The following is a 17,532-nucleotide window of genomic DNA, read 5'->3' on the forward strand; positions in this document are numbered from 1 at the left end:
GCAAAGTTGTGAGAAGAATATCTGGGAATAATAAATAGGTATTTCATGAGCTTTGGTAACTAAACAGTACTTTCGATGACTGAGCCAGACACAACTATGAGACCTGCTCTGTCAGTTTCCTGTTTTGTTTTATATCTGGACGCTTCATTCTGAGTCATGAATCAACTAAAAACCCTTGGAAAAGGTATTATCTTTTCATCTCTTCACTATTTTCTTGGAGCCTATCAATCCAGAGAAATAAAAAATGAAGCTTGGTCTTTTGTTATTTTTAAAACTTATCTGCATAGTCAGCAAATGTCAACCTGGAGGATTAAAGAGACTATGGCCATATATGTTCCACATAGCAGATGGAGTGGGTAACCTTCTCAAAGCCACTCAGCTAGCTACAGGACTCTAGCCCAAGGTGGTCTGGCTTGAAAGCTTCTTTTCTTATTTTAAAAATAACCACCCTGTGACCTCCAAACCATATAAATGACAAAAACCAGCGATCAACCCAACAAACCCTGGGAGGACCACACACTCCAAGGTTAGGTGGTTTCTTTGAATTGTCCGGTGATGGGTAATTTTTCTTTTATCTACAGTGATTTTTTTTCTATTGATCTTATTCAGACTTTTTAAGGTGCAAGTGACAGAAATTGAACTTTAAAAAGGGGATCATTGGCTTGTATAACCCTCAAGTCCAATGGTTGAAGCAGCTTCAGGTTGTGTTGGATTCAAGGATATCCATGATGTCATCAGGTCTCTGACTCTCTCTTTAGTTCTTTTGTCTGACTTCATTCTCACCTTGGCTGTGCCCACATGGGTAGCGAGAGGGCCTTCTGCAATGTTCATCTAGTCTTTAGACCTTTGGATTCCAGAAAGGGCCCAGGGAGGAGTCTGATAGTCCCAGCTTGGATTGCATGTTAATTTTTGGGCAGATGACCTAAAGAAGGGAATGTTCTGATTGGGCACACATGGGTCACGTGCCTATAAGAGTGATTGTGGGCCAAGGAAGGCTTTTATAGGGTCAAAATCATTTGCTTCCCCAAAGGATATAATGATCAACAGATAAGTGTATGACCATTACACAGGCTGGCCTCAAACTCGTGTTCCTCTTGCTTCTACCTCCCACATGCTGGGATTACAGGTGTGCACCACCATGTCTGCCCCCAATGAAAACATATTTATATATATATATTTATATATATATATATATATATATATATATATTTGAAATATATGTGTGTGTATATAATAAGATTCTGTTTATTGAATACTCAGTGCCAGGCATCTAACTTGGTGCTTTTCATTACTTATTTTACTATCTGGAATGCAGCAGACACTAAAACTTTTGTATTAAGTAGTTGTCATGCTTTAATGTTTATAAGGGTAACTCATAGTCTACAGTGCATGGAAGTGTAGATTAAGTAAATTGCCCAAGGTTACTCATCTTCTGCCCGGTAGAAATAGAATTGAACCTGGATCCATCTATTCCAAATTCAGTGTGCTGGATCCTCTTCCTTAGGAGTGTCCCATATCTCAGTTACCCACCAGAGGAGAGGAGGCTTGGGGAGAGATGGCTCCCTGATGTTGCTGTCTTGGCAAGGCTTCTTATTCCTGTTTCCCCCAGGAAAGTAGGTGGGATAGATAGCTGTGTTAACCAGCTTCTTGTTACTCTAACAAAATATCTGAGAGGACCATCTTACAAGGAGGAAATATTTATTTTGGCTCATGGTTTTGGAGGCTTCAGTCCATGGTCAGCTGGACCCATTGCTTTTGGGCTTGTGGTGAGGCAGCCTATCATGAAGGGGAACACATGGAAGAACAAGCTACTGGCCTCATGGAAGCCAGGAAGCAAAAGAAAGAGATAGGAAGAGGCCGAATTCCCACAATCCTTTTTGAGGACACACCCCCAATGACTACTAGGCCCCAACATTTTAAAGATTCCACCACCTCCCAGTAGTGACAGACTGGGACCAAGCCCATAACACATGGGCCTTTGGAGGCATTCCAGATCCAGACTATAGCAATAACCTTCTAAACTACCTTGCATTTTTCCTCTTCTTTCCCTTGGCAGCAGGAAAAGTCACTGGGGAAGGTTACAAAGAGTGTAATTAACTTGGCCCAAGTCATATATAGTTGTCATAACCAAAAATGCCCCCAGACATCGCTAAATCCGGGGCAGGAGTGGAGGGTGATGTAAAATCACCCCTCAGTTGAGAAAATCTAGAACCTTGTTCCTCCCTAACTGCAGTGTGCTGCTCCAGACCTTTCTTTATGATAACATTGAGTTTTTTTAAGCCAAGTGGGCCTGTTAATAATTCCCTTTCTTTATTTTATTTTTTAAATTTCAGTGCTGGGAATCAAACCCAGGGCCTGTGCATGGTAGGTAAAGCACTCTACTTCTGAACTGCATCCCCGGCCTTCAACTTCCAATATGTACAACTATGATTTCTCCACACTGCAGCCAGATCTCTGATGCCATTCTCCTGTTTCCCTTTCTCCAGTGGCTTCCTACTGTATTTAGAACAAAATGTACACTCCCATGTGGCTGACAAAGTCCTACCTGGCTGGGCCTGCCAACCACTCAGTCTCATTCCAGACCCCTCACCACTCTTGCCCACTGACTTCAGCTACATCACCTGCTTTCTGTTCCTTAGTGGGCCCAGTGTATAGCATTCCCTAGGCAAGACCAGCAAGTGGCTACTGGCCAGAGAGAGGCACTTACCCAGTCCTTACTTTGACCTGATGAAAGCAGAAAACATCTTTTTGTGCCTTGGGGTCAGGACAAAGCCTCTCCTGAAATTTGCTCTCAGGAAATTGGGCTGTCCACAGAGGCCTGACTGCATGCATTTGAAAGTAGAAAGCAGTGCTCTTGGGATTATAAGGCATGAAAATTCATTTTCCCTTTCTGAGAAGGAAAGCCACTGTCCTCTGTGTAAGTCTGAATGATTTTTCTTTCTGAAGTTATTTCTGTTTTGAGGACAGAGAAAAGCTATATAGCTCGATTTATTTGAAACTGGAATAGAAAACATGTGGACCACTTTCTTTTCCATTACTTTAACAATTCTCAAATGTTTTCATCCTGCAAAAAGGTACATTTTTACTACCCTATAAACACCAACACATAAACAACCTTTTCACAGTTTGTTTTCCAGAAAATGCCACTTTTACAGAATAAAGGAGGGAATGAGGCTGGGGAGAGGACCAACAAACCAACATGAATTAAGCACCTACTATGTTCTAGGCAAGAGCACACATCCTCTCTTGATTTTCACAATAACTCCATATTGAAGGGATGCTATTATTCCTTTTAAGCATAGAATGAAGGATGGAGGTGTGACTTAAGCAGTAGGGCATCTATCTAGCAAGCATGAAGCCCTGAGTTCAAACCCCAGTACTGCCAAAAAAAAAAAAAAAAATTGAGAGCTGTCCAGGGTCACCTAGCTAGCAGAGTAGAGCCATGCTCAACTGGCCTCATGGTCCATGCTTTGTGGAAGATGTTCTTCTGCCTTGTTCAGGATTCCCTTTGTGTCCTTCATCCCTGAGTGATCCCATCCACAGCCACTCCCTATGTTTCACACTGTCACCTCTGTGCAGCAGCATCCTGTATCATTGTGAGTTATTTGATTGCAAGCAACAACAGGTAACCTGAGCTGACTCAAGGCCAGGGAAGAGCACACAGGATAAAAGGGTAGCCTGGAGAACAGCCTTGGAACAGGCCAGAATCAGACAGCTTTGGGAGAGGCAGGAATTGCTTGGCTTTCTTGCCTGGACTCGACTGCTGGAATCAGTGTTTGCAGGCTTTTGGTCACTATGCTCATGACTGCTCCCAATACACATTCTGGGCAGGGATGTTTCCAGTATAGTTTGGGTCCTGTTCCTTGGTATATGTGGAAGGATCCCTGATAAGAAAGCCCTTTACTCCCAGGCACTGAATTCAGGGTTCCAAGCCAGGTGCCCTACCAAATAAGGAGGAAAAGAACTGGGGAAGCCACCATATCCCAGAGTCCACTCGGCCAGCATTCAACAGCACACCTGCAGGGACCTCTGTGTATGTGCTCTGATGTTTCTGCCTGCATGCTTGGCACGTCCTTCCCAAGCCCCTCCTCTGATTGACCCACTTCTGTGGATGGGACTGTTGTCTAACCACCACTAGATTGGAACTGTGGAGCTGGTCATGTTTATCATCTCCTTCCGCTCCCGGGTCAGGTGCTGAGTTGCAAGCTATGCACACAAAGTGTCTCTTCATATTCGTGGATCCTGCTGTTGGTCACCCTGTTGTTACTTGGACCCTTAAGCCTCCTATCTAATCTGTGACTTAATCTCCAAATGTATCCTTCCTCTGGGAATGGCTGTCAACTTTGAGTGTCTCTCCAAGCATGTAACTATCACTGCTGCAAAAAGCCATGGAAACACTCCCCCTCCCCCCCATTGTGACAACCACCACCTACACAGTGCTCACTTTGGGCCAGGTGCTGTTCTAAGTGTTTATATATGTGTGTATCTATAAGTGTTTATATATGTGTGTCTATCATTTGTGTGTGTGTGTATACACAAATTTATATATATATATGTATACACAAAACTCTGTAACTCCTCAAACCTATCAGATATACACTATCACAGTCTCCTTATCACAGTTGGGAAATTGCTGTGGTCTGAATGTGACCCAAATTATGTGTTGGAAAGTTAATCCCCAAATTCATATGTTGATGATATTTGGACCTTTGGAGGGGAGTTAGGATTAGATGAGGCCATTGGGGTGGAGCTGCTTTGACATTAGTGACTTTATGAGAGGAGGAAGAGAGCCCTAAGCCAGCATGTTACCCTGCATCACCATGTGATGTCTTCCACCATGCTGTGATGCAGAAAGGAGCCCTCAGCAGATGCCGATCTAAGATATCATACTCTCAGACTTCCCAACCTCCAGAATTGTGAGCTAACAAACCTCAGTTCTTTATAAATTACCCAGTTTTGGATATTTTGTTATGGCAACTGACAATGGACTAAGATGGAAAAAAGAACATGGAAGAAGTAAGAGGAATTTAAAAAAAGGTTGAGTAACTCGGGCAGCCAAGTGATGCAGGGATTTAATTTAAACTCTGCAGTCTGACCCATGAATACACATTTTAGTTTTTGTGGGTGGCACTGGGCTTAAACGAAGGGCCTCATGCATGCTGGGCAAGCACTCTAAAGCTGAGCTGCACCCCCCAGCCCCAGAGTTGACATTGTTGACCTTGGTTCTTTGCTGTTTACTGAAGCAAGTGCCTAGTCTTCCTGAGGGCTTTGAACGCCCTGCCCAGCCTGGCACCAGTCTCACTCTCCAGCCCCATTTTCAATTTTTGTTTCTTTGCATATCCTGTATTCTAGTCAAATTGGGTACAATAGAATATTGGGACAAATAAGAATGGTCATCCCAAGCACTGATCACCTATTTGTCCCACTATTTTATTATGAAAAAATTCATAATATGGAAATGTTGAATAAGTGAACTTTTTTGTGGTATGGTGGTGGTTTGAACTCAGGGCCTTGTGCTTGGTAGGTAAGTGCTCTACCACTTGAGTCATGCCTCCAGCCCTTTTTGCTTTTGTTATGTTTTTCAGATAGGGGCTAGCGTTTTTGCCCTGGCTGGTCTCAGACAGTGATTTTCTTACCTATGCCTCTGGAATACTGGAATTACACTGAGCTTATTTGTTGAAATGGGGTCTTCCTAGCATTTTTCCAGGGCTTTCCTTGGACCTGGGCCCTCCTGATCTCTTCCTCTTGAGTAGCTGAGATAACAGGCATGTGCCACTGTGCCTAGTCTTACCATTTTTTTTGACATACTTGGAAGTAAATTGTACAATCTGTGCACTTTACCCCAGATATTTCACATACATGCCTTTTGCCTGGTTCCATCCTTTGCTTTTAAAAAATCCTTCAGCATTCACCTCAAATTCCAGCTAAGCCTGCTCCTCATGGCCTTGCGTTCTTCTAATGAGTCTTTCTTTTCATTCTCAATGGTGATCATGTTAGGTAGCTTTTTTAGCTGTGACAAAATACCCAGAAGAATCAACTTAAAAGGGGAAATGTTTATTTTGTCTTATGCTTTCAGAACTTTCAGTCCATGGTGAGTTGGCCTGTTGCTTTTGGGTCTGTGGCAAGGTAGCACATCAAGGTGGAAGTGTGTGGTGGAGGATGACTGTTCAGTTCATGGCAGCAGAGAAGTGGGGAGAGAGAGAAAGGGGCTCTCACCTCCTCCTCACAGCACCAGGCTGGGGACCAAGTCTTCACAAAGAAGATATGACACAAGCGCCAATGGACCCAAAGGCCAAAAATTTATTCTGGGGACAGAAATTCATACAGATATTCATAGGCACATGTACAGTGTATTTGTGGTATTATGGTTTCATGGTGGGGGTGATAAGGATAAAATGTCTAAAAGGACTACTTGTGGGAGTGATGAAGAAAAAATTGAGGCTCTGTTTTTTTTTTGTGGTACTGGGGATTGAACCTAGGGCCTCGTGCATGCTAGGCAAACATTAAACCACTGAGCTATATCCCCAGCCCAAAAGGCCATGGTTTAGGGCTTTTTTTATGTGTAGCCTTATTTGAATGATCAGATAGGCAATTTTATATGTTACTATATTGCTCTATATTGTGGGTGGCTTTGATTCTGGGATGGCCCTCAGGGGCAGACCTTTCAAGAACAGTATTTTTGCATAGCAGGGCTTTAATAGATAATCAGGTCCTATATGTGGCAGACAGTGGGCAGGGGGTAGAGAGTCAACTTAGGGGAATTAGGAAGCTGGAGTCATTTCTGTTGGGAGTGGTGGGGGCGAGAAGAGATTGCTGGCATTGGGGCCTGCAAAAGCCCTACGGTAGCTAGATTAAAACTAGCCACCAAATATCTCATCCAAATCCCTGTCTCCTGTCAATGTTATCCTACATGGTGAAGGATTTGTAGGTATGGTTAAGTGAAGAATCTCAAGTTTGGGGTAATTAACCTGGATTATCCAGGTGGGCCCTTTATATGACACCAAGTGTTCTTATAAAAGAGGCAGAGGGAGATTGGAGACACACAAAGGTGGAGGCAACATGAAGTCAGAGCAGAGAGAGATTTGAAGACACTGGCCTTGGGACCAGAATGTCATGTCCACAAGCCAAGCAATGCCAGTGGTCACCAGAAGTTGGAAGAGGTGTGGAGTGTATTCTCCCCTAGAGTGGGTGGAGGTGAGTGTGGCCCTGCTGACACCTTGCTTTTGGCCCATTGATACTGATTTAGGGTGTCTGGTCTTAAGAACTATAAGAGAGTAAGTCTCTGAAGTCACCAGCTGGTGACAATTGGCCACAGCAGGAATGCAAAGTTGTACACAGGAGAACTGGTTGCACAGAGTGAAGGAAGCTTATGCATTGAATTGGAAAATTTAAAGTCTTTTTTTTCTGCAGAAGTCTGTGTGCGTATTTACTGGCTCACTGGAAAGTGTGGACAGGAATGGGTTTGCCAGTGTGGACATGGAGAGATTAGGTGTGATGTCTTGGAGGTGGTGGGTGTCCATCTGAGTGAAATGTACAAGGTCTGTCCATCACGGAGGATCCAGCAGGGCAGAGCATCAACCAATGCAGAGGGCAAAGCCAAGGCCAGGAAGTGGACAAAGCATGGCCGAGGCTCAGCTTTCAGTACCCACCCTCTTTCTCAGGATCCTGGTAGATGGAGTTTCTGAAGGAGCATAGAACCATGGTGCAGGCAGCATTAAAGGCCAAGACTCTACAGAGGCTCAGACAGGGATGCTTGGGCCCAGCATGGTCTGGAGGCAGAGTGGTAAGAGGAAACAGGATGGGATCTCATCTGCTTCTTCTCCCTGTTTCTTTGCAGCTGCCGCCTGAAGCTAGCAAAACGCCTGAGAACCTCCTGTCGTCATCGTCATCGTCATCGTCAGCTCAGCTGCCTCAGAGCTTTGTGCAAAGTCACTTTCAAGCCCAGTACAGGTGAGATGGGGATGCGCTTTGAATGGAGCAAACAAGGGCTCCAAAAACTTGACTGCCATTGACCCTGAGGTTACAAAGCAACAAAAGCCGGAAATCCCCTTTTCTCTCCCATCCCAAATCCCAATTGATTCTCACTCCTGTCCCCTCTGACCCTTAGTGTTTCTTCTTTTCCTTTTTCCTGGCTTCTGGGAATTCCACCTCCTGTTGAAGAGGGTGGTGGTGATGGGAGGGCAGTTCTGCAGAGCAAAATGTGGAGGCCAGGCTATCACCAGTGAGCAGTTCCTATGAAGCTGGTCAGACCCCCTCCTGTTTGCTCTATATGGCCAGGTAGCCCAGTTGAACAAGTCATTCTGTGTTTGAGTTCCCAGTAATATGAAGGATATAAAAATACATAGCCTTTGACTTCAGAATGTTCTTTTTGGACATTTCTTTTTCTTTCCTTTTTTTTTTAGGGGGGGAGGGGAAAAGTTCTTGGGATTGAACTCAGGACCTCATGCTTACCAGGTGAGCACTCTACCACGTAAGCCATGCCCCTAGAACTTTTGCCTTTAGTTTGATTTTCAGATAGAGTTTCAGACTTTTGCCCTGCTGTCCTCAGACTGCAACCCTCCTATCTCTGATGGGATTACAGGTATGAACCATCACCCAGTTTGTGTTTTAGATATCTCAGTAACTTATCTGGGCTGGCCTCAAACTGTGATCCTCTTATCTCTTCCTAAGTATCTGCTTTTTGGGCATTTCTATGTGAATACATTCACATAGGCAGAATATTTTTAAGAATTACAATGTTTGGTGAAAGGACAAGAGGAGAACCCTCCCTCCTTGGGCCTCTTGCTGGAGGTGTGCTTTTTTACAGGCTCTGAATAACAAACAGGATCCAGTGTGTGGGAAGATCAACAAGAACAAATACAAGGTATAGGTGGGCATAAGCACAGAGGTCAGGCTTGAGGGAAAGTTATTGGTACAGAAAACCTCCTTTAGGTGAGATGCTTGCCCATATGTGTATGGATGTCTTCGTTTATTTTTTTGGGTGGTACTGAAGTGTGAACTTGGCTTCACACTTGCTAGGCGGGTTCTCTACCATTTAAGCCACACCTCCAATCTTTTTTTGCTCTGTTTATTTGGAGATAGGGTCTCACTTTTTGCACAGGCCAGCCTAGATTGTGATTCTCCTTATCTCAGCCACCCATGTAGCTTGGGATGACAGGTGCGAGCCACTGCACTCAGCTATTGGTTGAGATTGGCAGGGTGGGGGGGGGGGGTCTGATGAGCTTTTTGCTGGGGCTGACCTTTGATCCCCATCCTCCCAGTCTCAGCCTCCTCAGTAGTTAGAATTAAGGCATGAGACACTTAGTGTCTAGCTTTATTTATTTTTGAGCATCAATATTTGAATTTTATTTTTTAAATTTATTTTTGACTGTACAAAACATGAAGAATGCACATATAAATGGAGTGTACCACGTGAGTTTCAGTACGTGTGTACATTGTATAATGTTTAAAACAGGTTAAACACATCTGCTCAAAAACTTAACCGTTTCCTTGTGGTAAAAACTTTCAAAATCTGTTCTCCTAGCTTTTTGAAATCTATAGTACATTATTATCTGTAGTCACCCTACTGTGTGATAGCTCACCAGGACTTCTTTTTCTTAGTTGATGGTAACAGTATCTGTTGATAATAAGTATCAATTGTACGATAGATACTAAGTATCTATTGATCAACCTTTCCACATCACCCAATCCCCACTCTCCCCAGCCTCTGGGAACCACAACTCTCAACTTTTTTTTTTAATTGTCACATTATTATTGTACATTGTTTCATTTACAGTACTCTCAACTTCTATGAGATCAATGTTTTTAGAGTCCATATGTATTTATTTGTATATAATTTTAACATATTTATATGTAATAGTGTATTAAAATACTTATATACTTATATAAAAATAAAATATCTGATTCAATACTGGTATAATATATGGATATAAATGTATATTCATACGAGATAAAACAATATGTCTATTACATTATTATTATTTTGCAGGGCTGGGGATGAAACCCAGAGCCTCATATAAGCTAGGCAAGTGCTCACCCACTGAGCTGCATCTCCAGCAGCTGGGTCTTCTGGATGACACTTCCTTTTCTTTGCTCTGAAGTGTTTTCCTAGCTCTCCTGTTGGTTTTCTTAATTATTTCTCTTCAAGCACAGTACAACTTATCCAATTTTCTAGAATTCCCTAACTTCCAGGCCATTTACTTCCACACTTTCTGGGGATTTGTATTGTTTGGAGAGGTCACTTAAAATTGCCCACAGACTGTCTTGATTTAGGAATTATATGCAGTAATCACTGATAAATAAATAGGATGTGTCTTTGAGGGTGGTTGTGTATGTAGTCAGGCCAAGTAGTCTCTGAAAACCTCATAGCATGTGAGAAGTTTTCTCACTCTCTCTCCACCCCAGGGAGGGATGACCTTGAAGATAGAACCCAAGCAGCTGTGCACACTGCATTCTTTTCCATGCTTGGTGAGAATATTGAGTAAAAAAGTCTTTTCTGAATGAGCCTCAATTTCATTGTTGTTCCTAAAGGAAGGCTGGCTCATCCCAGTGAGATGTGGTATCACTCTGGGAGGTTTACAGAGAGCAAACCTAGATTTCATGGCTGCAGACCTTGAAAGCTACTAGCCATGAAGCTACTTATAGGGCAATCTGTCTTATCCTTAGGTGTCCAAAGCAGAGGATGCCAACAAAAACAACCAAATGTGTATATCTATCTATCTATATAGATATATATAGTCAGCCTTCTGTACCCACTGGTTCCACATCCTCAGATACAACCCATGGTGGATCCACGATACTAGAAAACTTTGTATCCATACTTAACACATACAGATTTTTTTTTCTTGTAATTGTTTCCTAAACAATGGTAGTGCTACAACTCTTTACATAGCATTTATAGTGTGTTAAAATGAAATAAGTAGCTCAGCATTAAATTAGGTAATCTAGAGATGATTTAAAGTATGCATGAGGATATGTATCGGCTATATGCAAACACGACACCATTTTATATAAGGGACTTGTGCATGGGTGGATTTTGGTATCTGCAGGGGGGGTCCTGGAACCAATGCCTTGGAGATGCCGTGGGAAGATTATTTCTTCTGTTCTCTAGAGATTTCACTTGTGCCCACTATGTACCAAGTTCTTTTCTTGGAGATATGAGCAGCACTCAGCCCTGTTCTCATGGAGCTCAGGTTCTATTGTGGTCGGGGCGGGGAGCAGAGTGGTAGGTTAGGCAATATACTAGCTGACCAACAAGTTGTGCAAGTGCTCAGTGAGTGATAGGAGTAACTTGGGAGTCAGACAGGCAGCCAACATTAGATAACATGGCCAGGAAGGCTTCTTCTCAGAGGGACATTTGAGCTGAGAGCTGAGTGACAAGGAGTCCACCATTCGAATACTCGGGGACAGGGCATTCCAGTCAGAGAAAATAGCAAAGGCAGAGGGCCTGAGGGGGGAGTGATCTTGGCAAGTTCGAGGGACTGAACGGCCAGGGTGGCCACCAAGTGGTAAGAGGGCAAGAGATGGAGTCGGAGAGGTAGGCAGGGACCCAGTAAGGCAGGTTTCAATCCGAGGGTGGGTTTCAGTGAAAGGGCACAGGAGCTGCTGCAGAGGTGAAAGCAGGCTGTGGTCTACTTCACCAATTGAATTGGTTGTTGTGAGCAATGGGGGGGAGGCAGACAGGAAGCGGGAGTTGTTAGAACCGAGGCAGTTGTGGTGGAGAGGGAGGGAGGTGGATGGGTTTGGAGTAGGTTTTGGATGTAGAGAAACAGTACTTGATAGTGGCCTTAGGGGTGTGAGCTGGAGGGACTGAGGGAAAGATGAGAATCTAGGGTGAATCCAGAGTGAATGCTTTGGAGGGAAAACTGAGGGTACTTTGAAGTACATGTTACAGGTGCCTGACTTGGTGTGGGGTTGAGTTGGGAGTGGGGAATTCCTGAGGAAGTGACATTTGAGCTGGCACAGTGCCCTTTTGGAAGATTTCTCTCCTGCAAGATGAGTAAGAGGCAAGGTGTTCATGCTGAAAATGAGCTGATGATGGCTGAAAATACCATTTTGTGCAGGAGAGTCTGAAATAAAATGAAAGTGTTATGATCCCACGGAGGGCTAAGTGATTTTCTGTGGTGCTGGGGTTGGTGGCAGTGACAAGCCCTTGAGTCGTAGTGCCAGCTGCCCCTTGCCTGTTTCCATGGAGGAGGCTTACCTAAGATAGTGTCAACTTCTTCATGGAAGTGGAGATGGAGTGTAATTATGGGTTAATTCACAGGCCTCTGCATGCTGAGGTTTTTCCTCTTCTGTTTCCCCTTAAAAGCCTCCCTTCCCCTTGTCCCACGGTGCTGGGGATTGAGCCCAGGTCTCTGGATTCCTATGAGTTTTCTGAAAAGATGAAGCTGCCTCTGTCATTTTTCAGATCTGTTGATCCCATTCATCCTTGTCATTTCTCAAGTTTTGAGAAGTAGGTGTACTTCCAATCATCTCTGTAGTTCATTTTGGAATCAATTTGTTTTCTTCATTCTTTAAGTATAAAATTAGGAATAGGTGTAGTTCACTGGTAAAGTACATGATTAACATGTGTGAGGCCCTGAGTTCCACCTGCAGTACTGCAAAACAAATAAATTAATTAAATTAGCCCATTCTTTTGTTCCCCCTCCCCCCCTTTTCTTGAGCTTTGATACAGGTTTGGAGCTTAATATAAAGGTCATATCCTAGAACCAGTCTGATAAGGATGCAACTGTATGAGAAAAAAATGCAAATTGGCTTAGTTTTAGTAGGCTGTAAAAGATGAAGAAGTCAACAACAAAAAAAATTCTCTATCATTTATCTGCATAAATGTGAAATGGGGACTTGGAAATTTCCCAAGGACAAAAATACATCTTTTAGGCTTATTGTGTGCCGAGATAATGTGGTGGGTTATAGGTGGGAGCAGATTGGAAGAACACAGAAGAGATCCACAAAGCCCACGTCCCCAGTGGCTGGCACTGGCTGTTGGATACACTGCTGTTACCCAAACACTGCTTCTCCTAATGGGAAACTTACCAAAGGCATTCAATTCAGCGTCAGACTGGACCTAGAGCACTGGGGGCTGGAGGTAGAGCTCAGTAACCACTGAGCTCTAGTACTTGCCTAGTGTGCATGAGGCTCTGGGGTCTGTTTCCTAAAAATCATGGTTGACCTGATAACTTGTATCCATTTGGATAATTTGTATCCAAAAGAGCCAATCAGCAATGAGCAGGTGAGATTCCCCAAGGGATCTTGGGTAGCACCCCTATGTTCACCATCTTGCTGGTCTCTGCTTTTTCCTTTTTTTGTCTACTCAGTGGTTTAATGGAGCTGGACTGGCACTGAGGATGGGAACGGATACTTTAACCTCTCCAAGCAAGGAGCATGCTGACTTTCACACTGCAGGGATTTCAGAACCATTTATCCTCCTGGCTCAGGGACTCAGAAAGCCTGGCCCTGATGCCTGCTCTGGTTTCCTGCTACCTTACCCCATTAAGGCCTCCAGTGCAAAGAGCCCTTCCAGAGCCTGGCTGCTGCTGGTTCTTGTTGTGTGTCCCTGAGGAAGTCAGCACAGATTTTAGGAAAAGTAACACGATGTGCAGAAATTCCTTTTATCTTGAAAGAATACAGTACATTGTCCAATTAAGGGAACAAAACTGGAGCACTCACATAGAATACGAAATCTGCACTTCACTTTCAGAGATCTGTGTTAAAGGAAAGGGGTGTTAAATTTAAAAGAGTGGAAAGAATATACATAAACAGTATGCAGATCTACTTGAAACAGGCCACGCCTGCTCACTCATACTGACATCATACTGATGCATCATACTGATGCAGGACTCCGGAAACAGTCTCACTTTGTCACTTAAGAGCTCTGTGTCTTTGGGTTTCAGGTTTCTCTTCTGTAAAATGGGTATAATGCTGATTGTTATGGGTAGTAAGTGGGTTAGTGTATGTCTGGCCAGTGCTCAGAATGATACTCAGTTCCTAGTAAGTGCCGTTCCAATGTCAGCTCGCACTAGTAGCTGCTGTTTTCTGGGCTTGATTGTTTTCCAGCTGTACCATGAGGAGGGCGGACTGCATGTTGTTCTCCACCTGGTGAGCACAAGTCACCCAGGGAGCTTATAAATTCACACTGCCTGGGTTATAAATTCACACTGCCTGGGCTCCTCGCCAGCTCTGGGGAAATAGAATCTCTGGGGGATAGGGGTCAGCCTGGACACCTGGGTTTTTTAAAAGCTTTGTGTGCGTGATTCTGTACCACAAGGAGGCTGAGAACCAGGGGAAAAGACGGTCGGTCCTGAGACCCCTTCATCTGGAAAGTTGGCACATTGTGTTTCTGTTTGGAGGGTCATAGTGAGTCTTCCCATCCTCAGTGTGTTAATACACGATTAAACTTTCTTCTCCCCACCCCCCACTTCCCACCCCTGCTTTTTGAGGTGAAAGTCTTGTAACATAACATTAACCATTTTACTTAAACAAATTTTTCCTGGTCCAAGCCATTCCCGTGCTCAGCAACTCCCACCCTGCCCCCAGTCACTGGGACTACAGGCATGCACCACCACATCCAGCTGAGTTGTCCATTTGAAAGTGTACAGTTAGGTGGCATGTATGTTCACAGTGCTGTGCAAACACCACCTCTTTTCAACTCCTGAACATTTTATCTCCCAGGAAAAGAGTATGGAGTCCAGTGAGCAGTCCTCCTGCTCCCCTCCTTCCCCATTACTGCCCCCACCCCCCAGCAGCCACCAATTTGCTGTCTGTCTCTGCAGCATTACTGGATCTGAACATTTCATGTAAATGGAATCCTACAATATGTCTGGGGTCTTTCTAAGCACTTAGCATGTTTTTGAGATTCACCTATATTGTAACAGGGCTTCGTTCCTTTTTACAGCTGAGTTACATTCCACTGTGTGGACACCACATTCTGTTTACCCGTTTATCTGTGGATGGACATTTTGGTTGTTTCTTCCTTTTGGCTCCCTCGAACAGGGCTGTTAGCAACATTTGTGTGCAAGACTCAGCTGAACACCTGTTTTCAGCTCCTCTGGGAACATACCTAAGAGTGGAACTGCTGGGGCTGGAATGCAGTGGTAACTCTACCTTTCACTTTTCCAGGGACTGTGCGTGATTACACTTTGATCTCTGTTCTTTGTCCTCGCAGATCTTCCTTGACTTGTCCCCACTGCCTGAAACAGAGCAACACCTTTGATCCTTTCCTGTGTGTGTCCCTTCCCATCCCTTTGCGCCAGACGAGGTATGTGAGTGTCACTTCTTGCCCAGTGCCCTTGACTCTCCCCTTCACTTGTTGCTGGGAGTTTTGCAGTCTTGCATCTGCCATTTTTCTCTTTTGTTTCTTACTCAGCATTTCTCTGAAACCAGTCATGTAGTCAGGTGACATTCAGTTCTTGAATGTGACAATTAGAGTGAAAGAGAACCTTGTCCCTTCTTTAGCTGAGGAAGGAGTTGTGGACAGAATGCCTGTGTATCCATGCTCTTGCCAGGTTTAGATCTTTGGCCTTTCCAGGAACTGGTATGGATGCCCACATTACTTGGTCAAACAGACAGGGGCGAACCAGAGCAAATCTATTGCTGCCTGCTTTGTTTCAAAATCCGTTTTCTTGGTGAAGATGTGGGAAATGGTTTATTGAAGGAGCAAAATAAAGCAGAGGTATGGTTGGGTACGAGAGCAGTAGACTGTGCTGTATAAGAAGCAGAAAGTGCAGCCTGCTTCTAGAAACCCAACTTAGCAGTGGTGTTAAGGCAGCTAGCCAATTGCAGAGCCATGGAACCTTAGTGAGCTTATATGTGGGGAGCCATCACTGGCACCGAGATGGTGGCATTGAGGCAGAGGCATTTCTTCATTGTGCTCTCCACCTCCTCAAGTACCACTTTTCCTACCCTCTGCCTGCTGGCATCCTCCATGTTTAGGATGTAGCAGAAGACACAATGTCTTCACAAAGCCTTCCTTGGCAACTTAAATCTCCCTTTCTGTCTGAAGTCCTGTGCTGTCTACTCCTCAACTGTAACCATTGGCTTATGCTGTAGATAGTATGGTTTATACTGTTGTCAGTGACGTCTACTGATAGATGGGACCTAAGACAGGGGTTGAGACCATGGACTGGGACAGACCTGAGCAGAGCCTATTAACTAGTTGTGTAACTTGGACAATTATTACAGTATGGAATATTACAGAAACACCAACCCCACCCCACCCCTACCCCCAAGAGTGGGCCTTGCTGGACCAGCGAGGGTAGTAGGAAATGGAAGCAGATTTCTGAGGGAAAGTTTCATTAAGAAAAGGAGAAAAGTCATCAATAGGTTTGATTTATACTGTAAGAAGCAGCTGAGATGCTTAGTTTTCAAACTGCACAGTTCATTTTTACTTATTATCTATTCAACAATTAGAGTCGTGAGATCAGAGATCTGTGTTGTGATTTTTTTTTTAATTGCATCAGGGTCTTGCTATGTAACCCAGATTGGCCTCAAACTCACGATTCTCCTGCCTCAACCTCCTGAGTGCTGGAACTACAAGAATTACATGCTCTGCATGTGCAGTAATTCTTAAGTATTTTCAACTCTGGAAAAGCAGTTTGGGAGATTTGGCTCTCCACTGCCACCTGGCAGCAGTGTACCCAAAGTGCAGGAACCCAACCAAGAAGGAGAGATGAAGTACTGAACTTGACCCCATCGTCTGTGGTGTTGGTGACCATTCATGTCGGTCCTTTAAGGATGTGGTTCCCTTCCTGTTTTCCAGATTCTTGAGCGTCACCTTGGTTTTTCCCTCTAAGAGCCAGCGGTTCCTGCGGGTTGGCCTGGCCGTGCCCATCCTCAGCACAGTGGCCACCCTGAGGAAGATGGTTGCTGAGGAAGGAGGCATCCCTGCAGAGGAGGTGTGATGGAGTTGAGTGGGGCCCTGGTCACTGGATGACAGAATGCTGACTGCGCCTACTGCCTGAGCTAATGTGTGGTACCCAAGTGACTCTAGCATGACTCACAGGCTTCTGTTTGACTAGTAGTCCCTGGGGTCCATGGTGACTGGGCTCCTGACTTCTCCCTATATTACTCAGTGTGTCTACCAAAGGACACTTTGCCTTCTAAGAAGGTGATGGTGACTATGATTGGACTAATTCCAATAGTAGCTAACCTCAGTCTTGCTTCCTAAGTGCTTGTCACTATCCCCGTTATCCCGTGAGCTTTATGTTCGCTTGTAGTCAGAGCTGATTTGATCACAAGCACTGTAAAGAAGATATTTTGCCAGTGACAAAAAGTGCTGGCAGAGAGCGTCCAGTGACTTGTCCAAGGTCAAACAACTAGGAAGTGGCTGAGCTGAGATTTGAATGCAGGCGTTTGATACCAGAACCTGAGCTACTATTCTGTATTTTTACTCCCAAAGGAACAGTGACTGGAAGTCGAGGAACTGACATGGCAACTGACGTGTGGGACAGTGAGACATTTGGGGCTGTGCGGTTTTATTTTTAAGGAGTCTTGGTGAAGGACTGGACTCACTGTGCCAGGAGGGGCCCTAGGACA

General features: G+C 44.4%; 1 protein-coding gene across 2 annotated transcripts in view; it reads left to right on the top strand.

The window, feature by feature from the left end:
• Usp43 (ubiquitin specific peptidase 43) overlaps nucleotides 1–17,532 on the top strand; it is a 57,695-nt gene that overhangs the window by 8,960 nt on the left and 31,203 nt on the right. For both annotated transcript variants that reach the window (XM_020161432.2, XM_020161433.2), the window contains exons 3-5: nucleotides 7,838–7,950; nucleotides 15,164–15,256; nucleotides 16,757–16,892. In XM_020161432.2, coding sequence (XP_020017021.2) covers nucleotides 7,838–7,950; nucleotides 15,164–15,256; nucleotides 16,757–16,892 — 342 coding nt within the window. The remainder of the gene's footprint in view (nucleotides 1–7,837; nucleotides 7,951–15,163; nucleotides 15,257–16,756; nucleotides 16,893–17,532) is intronic.

This window comes from Castor canadensis, chromosome 11 (assembly GCF_047511655.1).
Source record: "Castor canadensis chromosome 11, mCasCan1.hap1v2, whole genome shotgun sequence".
NCBI classification, from domain to species: Eukaryota; Metazoa; Chordata; class Mammalia; order Rodentia; family Castoridae; genus Castor; species Castor canadensis.